Raw genomic sequence first — 19,192 nt, 5'->3', positions numbered from 1 at the left:
AGCTTTTGAAGGCTTTCACAATCTGGCTCCTTATAATCCAGAAATTCTTAATCTTTTTATGTATCATGGACCTCTGGGCAGTCTTATAAAACCTGTGGACCCTTGGATTACTGTGGTTATTTTTTTAAAAAATCATAATTGACAAGATGCCCAATTTCAGAGATTAGTAATAGAAATTAATTTTTTTTTCCCATTCAGATTCACAGATCTCCCCCTCCTAAACCCCAGCAGGAAGATCTATCCTGATATCTATCCCCAGCCTCAGATTAAGAATCTGGGCTTAAATTTTTTAGATTGATTATAATTATGCATGTGAATGTACACCCACATACACATTTTCACACACTCTCCTTTCCAGTCATGCTATTCCCAGTCCCAGCTTCCATCTTCCTTTTCCTTTACACCCAATCAAGCTTAGAAGGTTCTCTCCTCATCTCCACCTTGAGTTAACCCACTAGGCTCCCATTAGGGCCCAATTCCAGTTCAGTCTATAAAAGGCATTTTCTGATTCACCATTTTTAGTGCTCCTATTCCAAGGAGTTTCCAGTCTAATGAGACAGATATTTAAATAAATATGGGCAGGCAAGATGTGTATTGGATAAACTGAAGATATGCAAGATAAATGGGAGGATCCAGTGGAATCTTATTGCTCTAAGGCCAGACAAGCAACAATGCTCTGCTCTATAGAGTAGAGCCAAATAAGTAGAGTAGAGGATCTCTTTCTGCCAGTCGGTTCTCCCACTAATTGGATTTTCCTCCACCTGGGACCCTTTTCTGTCCACACTGATGGATAGTGTGATGTTCTCCAGGTAAGTCTGCACTCTCTTGAGGACTTTTGGCTTCCTTTGGCTAAATGAAAATGACTCCCCTTGAGTTATAGGGTTGCCTTTTGTTTGAGTCATTCTTACTCAAGGCCCTGCACCTCCTCCATCTGTTATGGGAGTCCAGGTCAAGGGGCAAGGTCACAAGGGCTGAATCACAGCCCTCTGTGATTCAGAGGTGATTTATGTGTGAAATACAGTGGAAAGCGTGCTGGTCTTGAAGATTCCCAAACATACTGTTATAATCCTGGTCCGATCTGTCTCTTCCTCTGGGTACAGTTCCACCCTTATTAATAACAGAGGTTTCAGTCACATGAAGAGAGCCAGCGTGGTTTCCTTTGGCTGTGTTTTGTCCAGTCCTGTCTGCAGTGGACACTCCCTGATTGATTGCTGGGTAAAACTAATTGACAGATACATGGTGATACAGACTCAATCTTCTCAAAATACACACACACACACACACACACACACGCCCCAAAGATTGCCAGGTAAAAGCTTCATAACCTTTAAATTCAGTCTTCCTAAATGCTTGGCAACAATTAACTCCATCAAAGAAAAACTGTGGCTCATGGACAAACTAGTATTTCTAGTGTAGAGAACTCAAAATCCAGTTCATCTCATTCTCTCTCTGCATCAAATGCTTTATTAATTAGATTATCAAAAATGATCTATTTACAATCTAGTCTATGCTTTCTCCCCTTTTGGTTACAAAATTGCCTGAGATACATATATATATGCATGTGTGTGCACATAAATATGTATATATACACATATATGTATGTATACATGTGTGCATGTATGCATGTTATACATATATACACATGCATGCATTTATTTCAAATTTAAAATATGTGTAAATACATTTATGTAGATTAGAAAGCCATCCTTGATCATAGCATCCACTCCACTATCAAACTGATCTTTCTAAAACATGTCTTACCTTAGGTACAAAAAAATAAATTTCACCTGTACAAGATGGCCAATCAGCAATCTATGTGAAAAAGACCCCAGCGTTTTAGTGAATTATAAGCTCAAAACATGGACCACCTGTGTGATATGGCAAGCCAGAAAAGCTGATGCAGCCTCAGACCACATTTAGGAGAGACGTGGTGTCCAGGCCTAGGGAGGCGAGACTCCCATTCTCCTCTGCCATGCTCAGATGCTATCGTAATATTAGCTTCAGTTTTGGCTGTGACATTTGAAGAACATTGGTGAGTAGAAGAGAGAGGCTGCATTAGCTTTTCAGTTTCCCATCCTTAGAAATGATCAATGACCATATGATCTAAGTGAAGAGATTCTTATTTGGGAGTGAGGTCCCTTACCACTCTGAAAGTCTCTGAGTCTTCATGTCACTTCCCTGAGACCTCTAGGAAAAAATACAGATTTCCTCCCCAGATTTCTTTCCTCTGTTCCACCCCTCTAGCTCTGTCCACATTAGTCCACATCACACATGGCTGCCTCCCAGCTAGATGTATTCCTTTCCCTTATCAAATTCCTCTGGAGCTCATTATTCCTCAGCTCCCATCACATTCTACTTTGGTTTATTCTTCTCTTTGTGCAAGTTACATTTACCCATGAGAAAGCGAGCTCCTCAAAGACAAAGATGGCTTCATTTTTTATATTTGTCTTCCCCAGATCCAGCAGACAAGTTTGCACTTATTTAAAAAATATTTGTTGAATTGTTGGTGGAAAACCAGAAATACAGCGTCTGCTTAGGCTCCCCTTGTTGAGAGCGAAGCAGACATCTGCTTTCTCGGGTTGGTCACAGTAAACCAGATCAACAATTCACTGTTATCCTGGCTGGGTCACTCTCCCTGGGACATCTCTGCAGTTTCCTGGAAATTAAGCCTGCGAAGCTGTTCTCCCAGACACCCCAGTAGTCAGAGAGGCGGGACCACTAAATCAAGGGTTTTCTTTTTTGAGATGATTTTATCCACAAACCTAATTATTTGTCCCAGAAAATATTTTGCTTTTCTTGTTCCATGTGAGAACAAAAAAGATTAGGGATCTCTTCAGCCAGAGACCTCTCCCTCCTCCTTAGCAGGGCTTCCTAACTGCCTTGGATGAGAAGTTGCCAAAAGGCAGGGGCAGGCTCCCCATTCGGGCCAGGGCAGGGCACATCTCATTCTGTGATGAGTGCTTCTGATTTGAAGAAGGATAGAAAACTCCAAAGCCAGACATCAAGACAGACACATATCCGGTTATGAGGCAAGCTGTCTGGTACAGCTCCTCAGAAGTGGAGATTTGGCCCCTCTCCTTCCACGTCTTTATTAGTGATCTGGGAATGGAAGGGAACGGCCTCCTAATGAAAACAGCAGATGTTACAACCGCTGCTGAGGCAGACCCAGGACCGACAGCAGGCCCAGAACAGGCAGGAACAACAGTCTGAGAAAATGCACGGCAAGATACGGGAAGAAAGCATGGAGGCTGCCCAGGAGATCACTGCTCCAGGACGCTTCTGACTCGAGGATCCGTCTGGGTCCGTTTTTAAATAGGAGGAGAGAAGAAGAAAGAAAGAAATCTCAGTGGCAGAGAGTTACATGTCAGAAACTCAAATCAGAAAGATATTCAAGGGATGGAAAAAAGATACACCAGGGGCAGCTGGGTAGCGCCATGGTGCAGTGCATAATGTATCTCATCTTCCTGAGTTCAAATCTTGCCTCAGACGCTTCTTTGCTGGGTGACTGTGGGCAAGTCACCTAACTCTATTTGCCTCAGTTCCTCATCTGTAAAATGGAAGAGAAGGAAATGGCAAGTCACTCCTGTATCTCTGCCAAATGAGGTCATAAAGAGCCAGATAGGACAAATAACTGAGCAACAACAAGAAAGATGCATCAAGCAAAAGTACCAAGAAGAGAAGAAAACATTGTTAATATATTTTCAGAATATAGACAATAGGGACCAACTGTAAAGGATTTCAAATAGTGGGGGTGAAAAAGCAGCAGAGAGTTAAGATGAGCTTCAGCTCTAACAAAAAAATAATAAAACTATTTGTTAGCTTGAAAAACTTTAAAATTGTCTTAAAACATCCCAGGCTTTAAACTTTCCATAGCATTTACACAGCAACCTTGCCACATAAGAACTAGATATGTCATTTCTCTCTTTTTAAAGATGAAGAAAAGAGCTCAGCATGATTCAGTGACTTGCCCACAGTCACACAGCTTAGTTTCAGAACTGGGACTTGAATCAATATCCTCTTAATTCTTAATATAGGGCATTTTTCTGGTGTTCCGTAGTTTCTCCCTAAGTGCCTTCTCCAAAATGGCAGTATTTCCTAACATAATTTCCCAGATCCCTTAGAAAGAGTGAGTGAGTGGAAGGAAAGGGAATGAAAAAGAAATAAAGGAAGTGGGGTACACAACCCCCATTTTACAGATGGGAATATATGCCCATCTAGTGAAGTCCAAAGCTTCTTGAACTGTGGGTCATGACTCCACATGGGGTCGAGTAAGTGAATGTGAGGGTCATGAAAAATTTGGCAGCAGCAAAAGGTATCAAATATTCGGCCAAGATTTAATTCTTTATGTAAAAATAAACTCATCCATCTCAGAATGTTCTGATAAATGATAAAATTATAAGTATACCAAAGAATTATTTCAAATAAATTGCATCATGATTTATTATCAGTAAATTTTTTATTTGAATACCTATTTTCTTTACCTATATACCCGAGATTGTATAAAAATTTCTCTGACAAAAAAGGGGTCAGAAAAGTTTAAGAATCCCCAATTGAGGACGTAAAAAGTTAATGGCAGATCTAGAAGTAGACATATGAGAAATGGTGAGAAATCTTGAAAAGAGTTTCCTGGTGCATCTTCGTTCCTCCTTCTGCCTCTTAAAAGGCTCTCCAAATCAAGGAGATCAAAGAACACAGCTCTTACCAAACTTGGGAGTGAGTGGGAAGAGAGTTAATGGAGTGCCAGCAAATTGAAGCCTGGCAGTGTTCAGAACTTTGCAAGATAAAAACTAAAATTGGTACTTAAAAGCTTTTTTTTTCCCTGTATAATTATGATAGCTTAGTAAGGAGACTGTGCAGTTAAGCATAGGAAGATTTAAACTCTCACTGCTAAAGCTTCATTAATCCACAAAATAGAAAGGATAAAACTAAAAGCGAATTCTAAAGTAGCTAGCTAATGATACCTGGGTTTTTTTTTTGTTTGTTTGTTTATTTGTTTTTTGGAAATGAGATGCCATTTTGATACAGCACTTAAGCCCACAGGTAGACTTGAAAGAGATCCGGCCCCCAGATATATGTCATGAGTGGTAGGGAAACCGACAGTCTTACCAGACCTACTTGTTGAAACTGGGATGGAGCATGGCTCCCTTTTTTCCTTAGGTGGGAGTGGTTGAAATATGGATTTCTTCAGTGTAGGGAATAGTGTTGTCACCCCAAACGTGCAGATTGAAGATTCATTTGTAGCTTACAGTATTAGACTTAAAGAAAGTCTAATTAATCATTAATTAACCCATAGCTAGACAGACTGCCGACGTGTATCAGAGGCAATCAGTAAATGAGATCTCGATCCACTAGAAAGCATCCTCTCTCCCAATTCATTTTATTTGCATCATGAGTGGGGATGCGGTGCTAGTATGTGTCAAAGGATATGGATCCATGTCTAATTCCAAGAGGGGCCCACCCACTTTTCCCTAGACCACCTGCCTTTCCTCTGGATCATCTGTTTTTGCTAAAGCCCTAACTTATTATGCCAAGGGCAGAGCCTCAAGCAGCACTGGATTCCCCCACCCCCAGGTGGATACAGACCCTAACCTGGAATATTTTAACATTCAAACCCTAGTGACAACAGGTGATTGGTCAAACGACAGACCTGGTCTACAAGATCAGGTATGCAGTCTTTCAACCAGACTTAAGAAAGGCTCTTCCTAACTTTGGTGGGCTGAATGTTGAGTCTTAGTGCCTTATAAGGGGAGGCGGACATTTGTCATCTGCCTGAAGTTTTCATGGGGAACTGAGGGAGGGAAATGGTGGGATGGGTTCTACTCTAGTGTGTGACCTGGCAAGCAAGTTGTCAGGTATTCTTGCCGAATGGCGTGTGTGTGACGCAGAAGAGAAGTGTTAAAAAGTAAAGATAGTGAAGGCAAAAGTCTGTTCATCTAGATGACCTTTTTATTGTACACAAAATAAATTAATTACAGTTTAAGCAAAAGCACACTTGGCTTTTTAAAGTGCATCTCCATAGGTTTGGGGACCGTATGACCTCCCCCATCCCCATCTGCTCGCTGCAAGATGGTGCGTTAGCATTTAGCCACCAGTCATGGCTCAGCCAAGCCTAGAAGGCAGCCCAACTTCATCGCCAAGAGTCTGTTATACAAATCACATCAAAATCAATGAACATGATATCCACTTTTTTTTCTTCACCTGATGTCAAAACAGAAGGAAACAATAGGACAGTTACTAACAATTACTAAGCATCCACGGCAGAAGCATCATACTCAACCACAGAATCTTTTGGACCCGGCGAATCACACCCATCGTATTTCAAGCAAACATCAACTAAATTTTTTTTTACATTTGTGTAAGTTTACAGATGTCTGTATTGGTCATACAGAAAGTTTAGAGGCCAGAAACACAACAGGGGTATTTATTCATGGGGAACATTTTGCTCCTTATCCATGAAGGAATTTGGTTGCCCCCCAACTTAGAATGGCATCTTGCAATTAATTTGTTTGTGCTTCAGCACTGGCAATTTAAACTCTTGTGGGACAGGGACAAGGGGACAAGAACTTCCTCCAGTCTCATTGTACATCACGGTGTTTCTGTACTTGTCCTGTGAAACTACAACTGACTAGCTTCTTTACAAAGGAGGCAGGTGTAGACATACACTACAGCACTCACACCCCACAAGGAAAGACAACACGGATTATTTCACTGATTCAGAGAGGCCCAACCCTTCGGAACAGCACTCATCCAGCTGGCCACATGCTAGAACCACTTCGCGGGCTTTTTCATGGCTCCTCAGTTCTTCCCTGCTAAGAAAAGGGCTCTTCCCTTTCTGCAGCAGTTCAGAAGGACCCTCAGGTTCAGCCCTTCCCGCAGACCCTGAAGTACCAGAATTCCATGCTCCGGGATGGGAACTTCAGGACTACTTCCTCGGAAGACCAAAATCTCTCTCCAAAGTTCTGCTCTCAGACTGAGGTGACAGTTCTCACTTTTGCAGACAGGGCTTGCTTGAACCTTCTCTTAAGGTCCTGCATATTGGGGGACTTGGGCCTGGGAATGAGGGACGTTCTCCTCTTCTCTGGGGTGCTAGTCACCTGCTGTTTGTGACTCACTTCTTTGCACAGGACGTGGAAGGCGTTGTAGACATCGTTGTAATTCTCGCTGACGGACACTTCGTAAAACGTGCACCCCAGCATGTTGGCCAGCTGCAGTCCGTGCTGGGGCTCCACCTGCTTGATGTGGAGCAGGTCGGCCTTGTTCGCCACGATGACGACGGGCAGCCGGGCACCCGGGTGCAACTGCTGGACGTGCTGGTGCAACTGGCCGATGAGCTCGTAGCTCTTGTAATCGATGATGGAGAAAACGATCACCACGGCATCAGCCCAACGGATGCATCTGTTCAGTTGTTCATTACAGCTCAACCCTTGTTCATGGATCTGAAAGAAAAAAAGAGAAGGATCATGAGTGAATTCATGGAGACAGGAAAAATTCCCGGTCTGGTTAGCTTAGTCTAAGTCAGGAGAGCTCTCTGGACTCGCACCACCAAGGGCCATAAATACAAATTGCATTCCTGCACATTTTGGCTTTCTTAAGAATATGTTGATCCAGCTGCAAGAAGGTGGAATAAATAAAACTCTGCAGCTCACTACACTCAAGTGGAAAATTGACCTGCATAGTACTACACGCAGAGAGACTTTGTAGTTTCACAAAATGGGAAATTAGCTGGCTAGACAGTAAGTCTGGGGAAGTGAAGATATGAGCTGGAAGCATTTAAACCTGGATAACTGCCCAGTTCAAGTGAGAGAAGGAAAAAAAGCCCCACTCTATCACTAGTATGGTTCTTTTGTCCACAGACTAACTTTCCACAATATAAAACTGACTCTTAAGTTGTGGTGAATGCCACCATAAAGCTAAAGTTTTCAGCTACAAGAATAAATCTCTTTCCCCCTTTTTGGGCACTAGACTTCTCCTTTCCTGTAACAGGTAAAAGGAGGGGGGATTCTGTACCCCAGAATTTCTCAGGCAGTGACTGATCAGCTGCTAAAGAGATCCTCTCAACATTCCATTAGCTCATAACCTCTCCTCTGCTGGCTCTAGCTAAAGGGCAATGACATTTTGATGTAAAATATAAACAAATGGATAGTGTCTATGAAACTATAAATAAGGTTCTCACCTGGACTCCTGGTGTATCTTGAACCTGAATCGCCAGTGTTTCTCCCTCTATTTGGACTTGTCTGGTATAAAGGTTACCTATTCAAGGGGAAAAGAAAAGAAAAAAGGTTATTTGTCTCTCATTGAGAGGGTGCTCAAAGCACTGCATTAAAACAGACACACACGCTCAAACAAAATAAACCCATCTGCCTAAAGCTCCAGTACTTTAAAAACTTATTAATGGGCTTATAAGGGTTTTTTATTTGAATTGAAAAGGGTTCATCGTCATCAACTGAAAACTAAAGCAGTCTGCCAATATTTAACAAAAGAATACTGCATGATATTTATAGGGTCTTTTTTTATGACAGGAAACTCATTTTTTTTAGAGGATTGACCTCTTCCCAAACTCTATTTCTATATATGGACAAGCATTTCCTTATGTCTGTTTCCATGCTGGAAATCATAAAATCAAAGAATATCAGAATTAGCAGAGGCCTTAAGAGCTCATTTAATACAATCCTTCACTTTACAGATGAGGAACTGAGGTTTAACAAGACTCTGACTGGCTTATGATGACACAGCTAATAAGTGGCTGAAAACTTGACCCCTGGTCCTTCTAAAACCAAGTAAATCAAGTTGAATGCTCCTTTCCCTGTATCTCCCCCCTCCCCCCCCAGTTCTGATCACTGCTTGACATAACCTCAAAACAGGTTAGTTGGATAGTTAAAAGCACAACCCACACCACCCACTAATGTGGATTCACTTATAGTGGCACTTAATCCACTTACAGTAGCAATGACCAAAACCATAGCAAGCTACTTGGCATAGACCTTCCCATATTCGCCTGAAGATTTCCACCACCTTGTAATACAATCTAATGGTCTACTGGACATGTGTATGAGTGCATATAATTATCTCTCTCTCTCTCTCTCTCTCTCTCTCTCTCTCTCTATATATATATATATATATATATATATATATATATAAATTAAATAATCTAGTTCCTAATAAGGATTTTCAAGTGTGAGCTCTCACAATTATTCAGGCTAGCTCCTCAAAAACAACAAAGTCAAAGCACCACCATTTCTTCCTCTTAGACACACGCTATTGGGAAAGAGGGAGGTTTAAGTTTATAACTACTTTGCTTTGCTCTGTGGTTGAAAAGGTCAAATCTGAAAGCTAGCACTCCGGGGGGGAGAGCCAGGCTATCTTTTTATGGCTCTAGCAAGAGTGTTGTGGAGACTGAGCCCGAGTTCAAAGGCTACTTCCTACTGAGACGCCAATGGTTAAAACATACCAAGGACAAGAATCCTTTTTGGGGTAAAATGATGAATGAGGGCAGAATGGAATGAGGCCAGATGGCAGGGGCTGGGGGGTGGGGGCGAGGGAAGCAGAATTTGGGAGGACTGGGAGTCACAATGCTCTGCCTGCCTGTTTTCAAAGCCCCATAACAATAACGGCACCAAACCCGCCTTCCCCCCCCCCCCCCCCAGGAGGAGGACCTTTTGCGAGATGCTCACCTGCATTTCTTTCATAGTCGCCAATGAACCGTTTGGTCAGGAATCGCACCACCAGCGCTGAGGGTCAGAAAGAAAGCTCGGTTAACCCTCGGGACACGGGCTGGCGGGGGTCTCTCCCTCTCCCTCCCCGGGGAATGGGCCAGAAGCCAAGGGAAACGCCATGTCTACACTAAGGCTGCGGGTCGCTGACCAGAGCCCCAAGGGGGGAGAAGGAGGAGGAGCCCCCGAGGACCTGCGCCGGACGGGCATCGGGGCAGCCCTCTGCCTCTGGGCAGGGCCGCGCCGCTCCCGAGCAGGGGAGCAGCGCCCGCGCTTTAAGCGGGGCCAGGGGAGCGACTTCGGCGTCACCGCGGGTGACGGCGGCTGCCCGACCGGAGAGGTCCGAGACCGGAGGAGGAGCGGGGCCGAGGGCGCTGGGAGAGCCGCTGTCCGGCCGGAGCCGCCCCGCCCTCCCGGGGCCGGGCGCGAGGCTCACCGGTCTTGCCCACTCCGCTGGCCCCCACCACGGCGATCTTGACCAGGCGGCGGCCGGGCCCCGCGCCCAGGCAGCACTCGATGGCGGCGGCGGCGGCGGCGCTGCCCGGAGCGGGGTACTCGGCGATGGTGCACATGTTCTGGATCAGGCGCATCGCCCCGGCCGGGGAGGGCTGGACGAGCCGGGGAAGGAGGCGGGCGCTGCGGCGGCGGGAGCGGGAGCGGGAGCGGGAGCGGCTGCAGGAGCGGCGGCGGCTCCCGGAGATCGGTAAGGGGTTGTAGCCACTAAACGCTGCTCGAAAGCTCAAGCTTAGGGGCAGAGTTTGTGGCGGCTGTCTCCCGGCGCGCAGGCTATTTTGTGCCGAGGTGGCCCCGCCCCTCGCCTCCCGCAGCCAATCCGGCCGCGGGCCGCGGGGAGACTCCGCCCCCTCGCTGGGCCGTTGGCCGCATCCCCCTCCGCCCTTCTCGCCTCCCCCTACCCCCCGCCCGGGCCGCCAGCCTCCGCTGAAAGGGCCGGGTCCAGTGCCGGGCCCCGTGAGACTGCCGAGGCCCTGGGGCTCGGAAAAAGTGGGGCAGCCCAGGCCTGCCGCCGCTGCGCTTCCCCAGGTGAGCAACGTGAGCACCTGGAAGGGGCCCTCGGGCCGGCCCCGCGGGGGGAGGGGGGGCGCAGGGCGGGGCCGCGGGGGGCGGGGGGGCCGGCTCCTTCCGCGTGGGCTTTCTCGGGCGGCGGCCGCGTACCAGGGCCCTCCCCGTCCCCGGGGCGCGCGCACATGGAGGCCCCGGCTCCCTCGTGCTTGTGCACGCCCTGGCGCACGGGCGGGTACCTGCAGCCCGCGCTGCCGCCGCCCCTCCCGGCCTCGCGGCGGGGGGCGGGGGGCGTGGGGGAGGGGAGCGCGGCGGCCGCCTCCCCCCGCCCCTCGGACTCCCCTCGCCTTTGTGCCGGCGAGGCCTTTGTGCGGGCGGGTCTCCCAGTTCCCCGGCGGCGGCGGTGCGTCTCACACCCGCTCCTGCTCTGAGGAAGCCTTGCTCCGTGGCGGGGACCGGTCGCGCTCAGTCGCTTCCTCCCTAAGGGGACATTCACGCCAAGGACAAGGACACGCTTCCTGCGAGTCCCGGCTTTGTGAAGAACGGCCGAAGCCGTCGGGGCCGCCGCGCGTTCTCACCCACTCACGCCCCACAAACAAGCGCTCGCCCTCCCCCCGCCGGCCTGCGTCCCCCGAGCGGGCCAGGGTTTCTCGCCCGCGCGGGGCTCCTCCCCCCCCGCCCCCCGCTCTCTGCGGAGGGTCCCCGGGACCCAGGAGGCATCGCTCCCTTTTAGGGTTTTGTGGGACCTCTGCAGCTGCCGCTGACCAGTCCGCCGTCCATCCTATTCGTAGGAAATAGCCCTATTGTCTTAGATTAAAAGCCAGCGAGAATCCCGGAGGTTCACACTCTAAATAAAGCTCCTCGGAGCACTCCTGTCCTAGGTGTCACCCACGATGCTGGCAACTCCTCCCACGGGATATACTGGGACAAGGCCAAGTGCCTTCTCCCAGAGAACATTCCTAAGTAGTCTTCTAAAGCACAGAGGCCATAGAAACACAGTCATTACCTCACAGCAACGGACTTAGAAGCATCCGCTTCCATTGCTTTCTAGCAATAAACGTTCCTTTAGAAGAGTCCCTGAATGTTTCCAAAGTTCTGCGAGATGGAAGCAATAATACCTTCCCTGACTAGCTGGTTGGTTGTTTTGAAACATAATATCTATCTGTGTATGTTTCAATGTATGCATCAATTCCTCGTAACCACAGAATTGGTTACAATAGAAGTGAAATGTTGTTGCAACTTTTAATAAGAGCTTTTAACAGCAAGGTTAATTTCAGACGCTCAAACAAAAGTTTGCTCAGGGAACGCTTTCCAGCCCGCTGCCCCCAAACAACTTTTACCATTCGCTCTTCAAGGCCCTCCGCTGATGGAACTCCAAGCACAGAAAGACCCACGTGGATGCTACTCATACTTCCTATAATACACCAACCAGCTCACAGGACTGTCATGAGTGAAGCGGGTTTTAAATCAAAACACATTGTATAAGTATGAACTATTATTACTATTATAAGATTACGTTAATATATATTGGAGGATTATGTAATTAAACAAATTCAATTTGATTCAATTTTTCTATTAAGTAGCAACTAGATTCAGAACACAGATAAGGAAAAGAAACGAACTTTAGATAAGACATTGATTCTTATGCAACTGACAGTCCAATCAGAGAAATATGACACATTCAGATAATTGAAATTCAAGAATATGATAAGTGCACAAGAGAGATGTACTCTCTGAAAAGTAAGGAAAAAGAGAATTAAGTCCAACAGAAGGGATCAGGGAAGATTTTAAGATTGAGGTAATGTTTGGGCTGGATCTTGAAGAGTAGGTAATATTTCAACAGAGAAAAATAGGTTGGACATTAACAGGCATAAAAGAGCAAGGCCATTCTTTCTTCATGTGCTTCCCTGCCTTTTTGATCTGATCTCCCAAAGATTCAGTTTTTACCTTGATGGGGATAACTCCCAAATTCATATATTCAACCATAACCTCTCTTGTAAATTTTAATAACATGATCCCTTCATTGAAATGTCACACCACTGCCACAAAATCAACATGTCCTAAAATAAATTCATCAGCTTTCACTCTAAAATGGCCCCTTCTCCCGACTCTGTCCCTTTGTGTACTTAGGCATTTTTGTATGCTATCATTTTACTAGGGCACTCTACCTGAGGCATCCCTGAATTTGTCCTCTCTCCCACCCCCCTCCAATCACCTGCCAGTACTTGTCAATTTTGCTTTTACAGTGCCCCTCACATCTGTCCCCTTCTCTCCATTCATGAACTCACAATTCTGTTTCAGTTCATCATGCTCTTTCAGAGTATTAGAACAGACTCCTCACTTCTGTTTTCACTTCCAGTCTCTTATTCAAATTCTCCTTCCTCATACCTGCTACAGTCCTCCTAACCCATCAATCTGACCATGTGATTTCTCCTCAAAATTTTACTGCCTCCTTTTCCCTGTAGGAGTCAATACAATGTCCTCAGCCTGGCATGCAATGCCCTCCACAGTCTAACTCCAATTCACTTTTCAACTTCATCTGAAATCATTCCTATGGCATCTACATCCCAACCAAAATAGTCCACTCCCTTTCCCCCAAGCATTGTATGCCCCATTGTAGCTCAGTGCGTTCTGCCTCCTATTTCTGAAATACACTGTCCTCATCTCAGAAGCTTAAGACTCAAGGTAGGTGCTACCTTCTCTTTAAAGCTTTCTTAATCTCCATTTCTTACAACTAAAAATGTTCTTCCCCCCCATCCTAACAAAGTTTTCTTCAGCATATGGTTTCAATCCCTCTCCTGTACCCATTACTTCTCAGCATGTATCATTTTTATTTGAGTACATGTCATAGCCCCCTATTGGAATGCAAACCTTGAAGGCAAGATCTCTCGCTCCCTCCCTCTTTTTCCTTCCCGTCCCCCCCCTTTTTCTCTCTCCCCCCTCCCTCCATCTTGCTCTCCCTCCCTCCCTCTCTCTCCCTCCCTTCTTCTTTCTCCACTGTTTAAGACAACACTTTGAAAAGAGTTGTTCAAGATGATTTCAGAAAGGCCTGGAGAGACTTACACTAACTGATGCTGAGTGAAATGAGCAGAATCAGGAGATCATTATATGCTTCAACAACAATACCATATGATGATCAATTCTGATGGACCTGGCCATTTTCAGCAATGAGATGAACCAAATCATTTCCAATGGAGCAGTAATGAACTGAACCAGCTACGCCCGGAGAAAGAACTCCGGGAGATGACTAAAAACCATTACATTGAATTCCCAATCCCTCTATTTTTGCTCGCCTGCATTTTTGATTTCCTTCACAGGCTAACTGTACAATATTTCAGAGTCCCATTCTTTTTGCACAGCAAAATAACGGTTTGGTCATGTATACTTATTGTGTATCTAATTTATATTTTAATATATTTAACATCTACTGGTCATCCTGCCATCTGGGGGAGGGGGTGGGGGGAAGGAGGGGAAAAATTGGAACAAGAGGTTTGGCAATTGTCAATGCTGTAAAGTTACCCATACATATAACCTGTAAATAAAAGGCTATTAAAATTTAAAAAGAAAAGAAAAGAGTTGTTAATTCTTTATGGTGGCAAAGAATTAGACATTAACTGGGGAATGGCTTAATAATTTGTGGTTTATGATAATGTTGGAATCCTATTGTACTATAAAAAGTGTTAAAGGTGATGATTTCAGAAAAACCTGGGAAGTAACATGAAGTTACTTACATTAACTGATGCAAAGCGATAATGAACAAAACCAGTACAACACTGTATACAGTAATAGCAGTATTGTTAGAATAATCAACTGTGAAAGACTTTTTCTTTTTTATTCTTATCAATATTATGATCCAAAAGAATTCTGAAAGATTTAGGATGAAAAATGCTACCCATCTCAATGGAGTCTTGAGTGCAGATTTAGGTATTTTCCCCCTTTATTTTTCTTGCTTTTTTGGGTTGTTGTTGTGACAACATGGCTAATAATATGGACATCTTATGTGTGATTTCACATGTACAATTGATATCATATTTCTTGCCTTCTCCAAAGGTGGGGGAGGGTCAGGAGAGAGGGAGAGAATTTGAAACCCAATTTTTGAAAAATAATAGTGGCTGTTTAATAAATGCTTGTCAAATTAAATTGAATTCGACCATGGAAGGAGAAGATCAGGAGAGAAAGAGACAACACCCACATACTTATACTTCCAAGGATCTTATTCCTCAGTGTGGGTTATTTCCTCCATTTATTCAGATTTTGACCTTTCCAAGAATCAGTCAATCACTTTTAGAGCCACTGTGACTGAAAAATATCATATTTCAGCCAACCTTGTATAGAGCCTCTCTGCCCTTAATTGGGCTGGTATCAGAATAGCTTGAGTTCATTACCAGTCATATACATGAAAGCTTCAGTTAAGTAGAACTCTCCAGTGCATCAATTAGCATAACTTTAAAAAACAAAAAACAAATGTCACTTCCCTGTATCACAATGTGACATTGGATATCTTTGTCAGAGAAACAGAGCTGTTTAAAAAAAAAAAAAGTAAAACTTGATTTTGCTTATAGAATGCCAAAGTATTTTATTTTTCTACTGAAATTGATGTCTTTGCTAGACTGAAACAACTCTCCTGTTAGATCACAATAGCTCTTAATTGTAGACCACATTAAGGGTTTTTTAATAATTAAATTTATGCACATTATCTTCACTTGATGTCCACAATTTTGTGCAGTAAATAAGGATTATGATGATCATCTTCAATGCAATCCAGTGACTTCTTTTAGCTCCCATAACTCAAAGGTGGTGGAGACTACTTTTGAACACAGGTACTCTGACTGACTCCAGGACCTTTATTTTTAATGATCTTTCCATTATTCCATCTTCTTGCTTATTAACCTGTAACCTGTAGCAAGAAGTGCTTCAAGACAAGCAACATGAAATAAAATCTCAAGTGATACACCATGTATAATGGGCAATATTTGTTGTTGTTGTTCAGTGGTTTGCAATGATGTTTAACTCTTCCTGACCCCATTTGGGGTTTTCTTGGCAAAGACACCAGCTGATTTTATAAATGTGGAAACAGAGGCAACTAGGGTTATATGGCTTGCCCAGAGTCACACAGCTAGTATCTAAGGCCAGATATGAACTGAGGAAGATTTGAATTCTAGAGACAGCATTCTATTCACTGTACCATCTAGCTGCCCCTATAATAGGCAATGTAATAATCCATAAACAAGGTAAACACACATAATCCTAGCAAAAACTACTATTAATAATAATAAAAAATGTAATTTTATATAACAATTATGCTTATTATAATACATTGTAAATATAATAATAAAAGGATTCAAGTATTGCACGGTATCCTAAAATTTTCAAAGTAGATTGAAATTTTTTTAGTTTTAGTTTTAGAATGGAATATACAAATGATCAAGAGCTTACATTTAGACAGCACCATAAGGGTTACAAATCACTTTTTCCTGCTTTATCTTATTTGAACCTCATGACCACACTGTGAAGTAAATGCTATAATTATCACCAAACCTGAGGCATAGAGGTTAACTGACTTGTTCAAGTTTCAATAGCCAGTGAGCTGCTATCTGGGAGTGAGAATTCCAACCTATTCTTTCTGACTTTGAATCCAGTGTTTTATCCAGTCCACCAGGCTGTTAGACCCATACCTTCTCTTTCCCCTGCTGAATGATAGAGAAGGCAATGATCATTGTGAGAGGGAATTAAAGGATTCACCAATTATGCTGAACTGCTATTTGTCCAGTGGTTAATATTTCTGGTAGTTCATTTGTCTAAAAGTTACTTTTACAAAGAAAGTTTACCCTGTTTCTTTATATTCTAAAGGTTAACATATTTTGAAAGGAAAGATCCAAGACTATGTAAGTGCCAACAGTTGAGTTCAAGTGGAAAAAAGAGAACGAGAGCATTACTAATGTTTAGCACATTTTTGTATGGTTTAAATCAAGCCTGGTTTTTGCTTTAACTTTAGACTTGGCAAGACTGCTGTCCTCAAAAAGAAAGGAAAATCTACATGAATTTTTAATGAAAAAAATCGTCAGTCTCATTTACCATCCTCTTTTTCTTTTGTAAAATAGTTTTTAAAATCAAGACATTCATTAAAGCTGCTGGTTATGCTTATATCCACATCCACATACCACTTAAAAGTTTGCCAGCCAAACGAATGGTTGCCAAAAAGAGTTTTACTTTGAAATCTCTTTACTTCTTGGAATTTCATTTCTGTTACTAGGAAGTTGGATCAACCTATGATTTTTCTGTCTGTAACACAAAAGCTCAATACGGTCTTCTTATTTTTAGCCCCAAATCCATCTAGCTGTACAATCTCTTGATTGTACAGAAAAGAAATGCCAAAAGACAAAGAGAAAATTAGTGAACGGGTCTGCTCTAATCTATAACAACTCCTTAGGTGCTAATAGCCACAGGTAGCCTCCCCCTTTCAATTGAGTGTACCCTTTCTGGGACACAGTTCATGAGCAAGATCAATAACTGAGTCACTCGGACTGGTCAAGTGAGTCACTATTCTCAGACGCAATGTTCTAGAACAAAGTATGTGATCTTCTTTCACCAGTCAAGTCAACCAGCAGCCCCAGATGCAGCAAGAAGAAAAATTCTAGAGACCAAAGCACATTTCTAGCTTTCTTCCTTCAGGGGAAGACATAGCTGAGGTCCAGGAAGAGGGGGAAAGGAAAAGAGGAAGCTTTTTCCAAGTCTTTCCGCTATAATAGCTTCAGTACGTGAAATTTCTCCTCCATTCTGTCTTCCTTAGAGATAGGGTCACTCGACTGATCTGAGGAAATCAGCTTTGGCTGTGGAGCTTGGCAGCAGGTGAGTGGGGGCCACTGTAAACTCTTTACATTTATAGATGGACCAGTGAGCAAGAAAACAGCCGCATGTGGCTGGCCCCTCGTGAAACATGCTCCCCTGGAAGCAAATGGTCCTTCTCTTGAATTGATGTCACCCAAGGGAGCTGCAAACTCTACCCTGTCTGACCAGTCAGGAGGCTTCCCAGCAGATGTGCAAATCCTCCTTTCTCACCCCTAAGCCTTTGGGTCACCATCCCCTTCCACCTTCCCCCCCGCCCCCAGTAGGAGAGAATTGTTTCAGACACAAATACCTGTTCATTCTGTCATTTTAAAGGTTAAAGGACAGGGGAGTTATGAAATTTTTGCTTTGGGGACCCAAAATTTAAGTTTGAATCGTTCTTATCATTGCTTTTTTTGATATTTGCAGACTCTCATCTAGACTAGTTATATGTCCCAATGGATAGAGTACTGGGCTTGTAATCAGGAAGACGCCTCTTCCTGAGTTCAAATCTGGTCTCAGATACTTACTAGTTGGGCCAATCACTTAATCCTGTTTGCCTCAGTTTCTCATCTGTTAAATAAATAAATGAACTAGAAAAGGAAATGATAAAAAAAATTTTAATAACCCTCCAGTACCTTTGTCAAAAAAACAACAAAATAGAGTCACAAAGAGTCAGACCCAACTGTACAACAGACTCATATTTTCTCCAAATCTCTTGATTTTCAGTTAGATTGATCCAACGTTTCTATATCTCTGATTTGGGTAGGAATTTGAACTTTTTAAAGTTCATTCCTGAAAATCCTATTTGTCTCGTAATTGGCGATGAACTTGGAATTGGGATGCTGGGTTCAATTATGTCCCTAACAACAGCTGCATGATTCCACATCCTTGTGCCTCAGTTTACCTCTCTGTTAAATGGAGATGGTAATACGGTATCTCAGTGTTGGTGGAAGGACTAAATGAAGTCATGGCTATAAGTGCCTTGTGCTGTATACATTCCAGTCATTCCAAAGCTGGATTTCATGTTTTACTCAATATGTATCAGTGCTCTTCCACAGCCTGTCCCATAATAAGTAGTCAATCTAAGCCTAATTTCTTTTTTTAAGTAACTTCCTGAAGTTATACCAATTTTAAATAACTGATCCAATGTTCCTATGCTATATATGGTGTTTTGGAAAGGACAGATAAAAGAAATAAGAAGCAGAGACGCAATGCGATATTAAATGTTGGAAAGAACATTACAAATAAGAGCTATGTCCTTTCTCCCTATGCTGGGGCTCATTTGTAATGTGGGCTTTTAAAATTGAATTAAAAAAAAAAAAAGTAAAAGCCCCAGGAACCAAATGTTCCTAAGCATTTTCTGCCTTAATGGAGGGAAAAGCATATCGGGGGTGTTTATCTTCTAAGAAATCTCTGGACATCTGAAAGGTCTAATTTCCTCATGCCTCAGTATAACAGTCAGGATTAGGGCAGATGTTTCTTAGGTCTGAAGACCTAAGCAACCAGTAGGTCACCCCCAAACTTGGCCTTTGGGCACAATGCTAAATCACCAGACCGTGATCTTTATGATCAAAGTAGCAGGGAGGGCAGACTGGAAATTAAATAGCAAGTTTTCTTTCCATTAGAAAAATCAC

General features: G+C 43.7%; 1 protein-coding gene across 1 annotated transcript; it reads right to left on the bottom strand.

The window, feature by feature from the left end:
* Window positions 1-5,924: 5,924 nt before the first annotated feature.
* Window positions 5,925-11,123, bottom strand: RASL11B (RAS like family 11 member B). The gene is made up of 4 exons (XM_031941597.1): window positions 10,147-11,123; window positions 9,672-9,728; window positions 8,174-8,250; window positions 5,925-7,436 (listed from the first exon to the last, which is right to left on the bottom strand). The coding sequence occupies exons 1-4, from the start codon at window positions 10,298-10,300 to the stop codon at window positions 6,966-6,968; spliced, it is 759 nt and encodes a 252-aa protein (XP_031797457.1). The 5' UTR covers window positions 10,301-11,123; the 3' UTR covers window positions 5,925-6,965.
* Between the last annotated feature and the right edge of the window lie 8,069 nt (window positions 11,124-19,192).

Source organism: Sarcophilus harrisii, chromosome 6 (genome assembly GCF_902635505.1).
Source record: "Sarcophilus harrisii chromosome 6, mSarHar1.11, whole genome shotgun sequence".
NCBI classification, from domain to species: domain Eukaryota; kingdom Metazoa; phylum Chordata; class Mammalia; order Dasyuromorphia; family Dasyuridae; genus Sarcophilus; species Sarcophilus harrisii.
The sequence above is the reverse complement of the archived record's forward strand: the minus strand, read 5'-3'. Positions and strand labels throughout refer to the sequence as shown.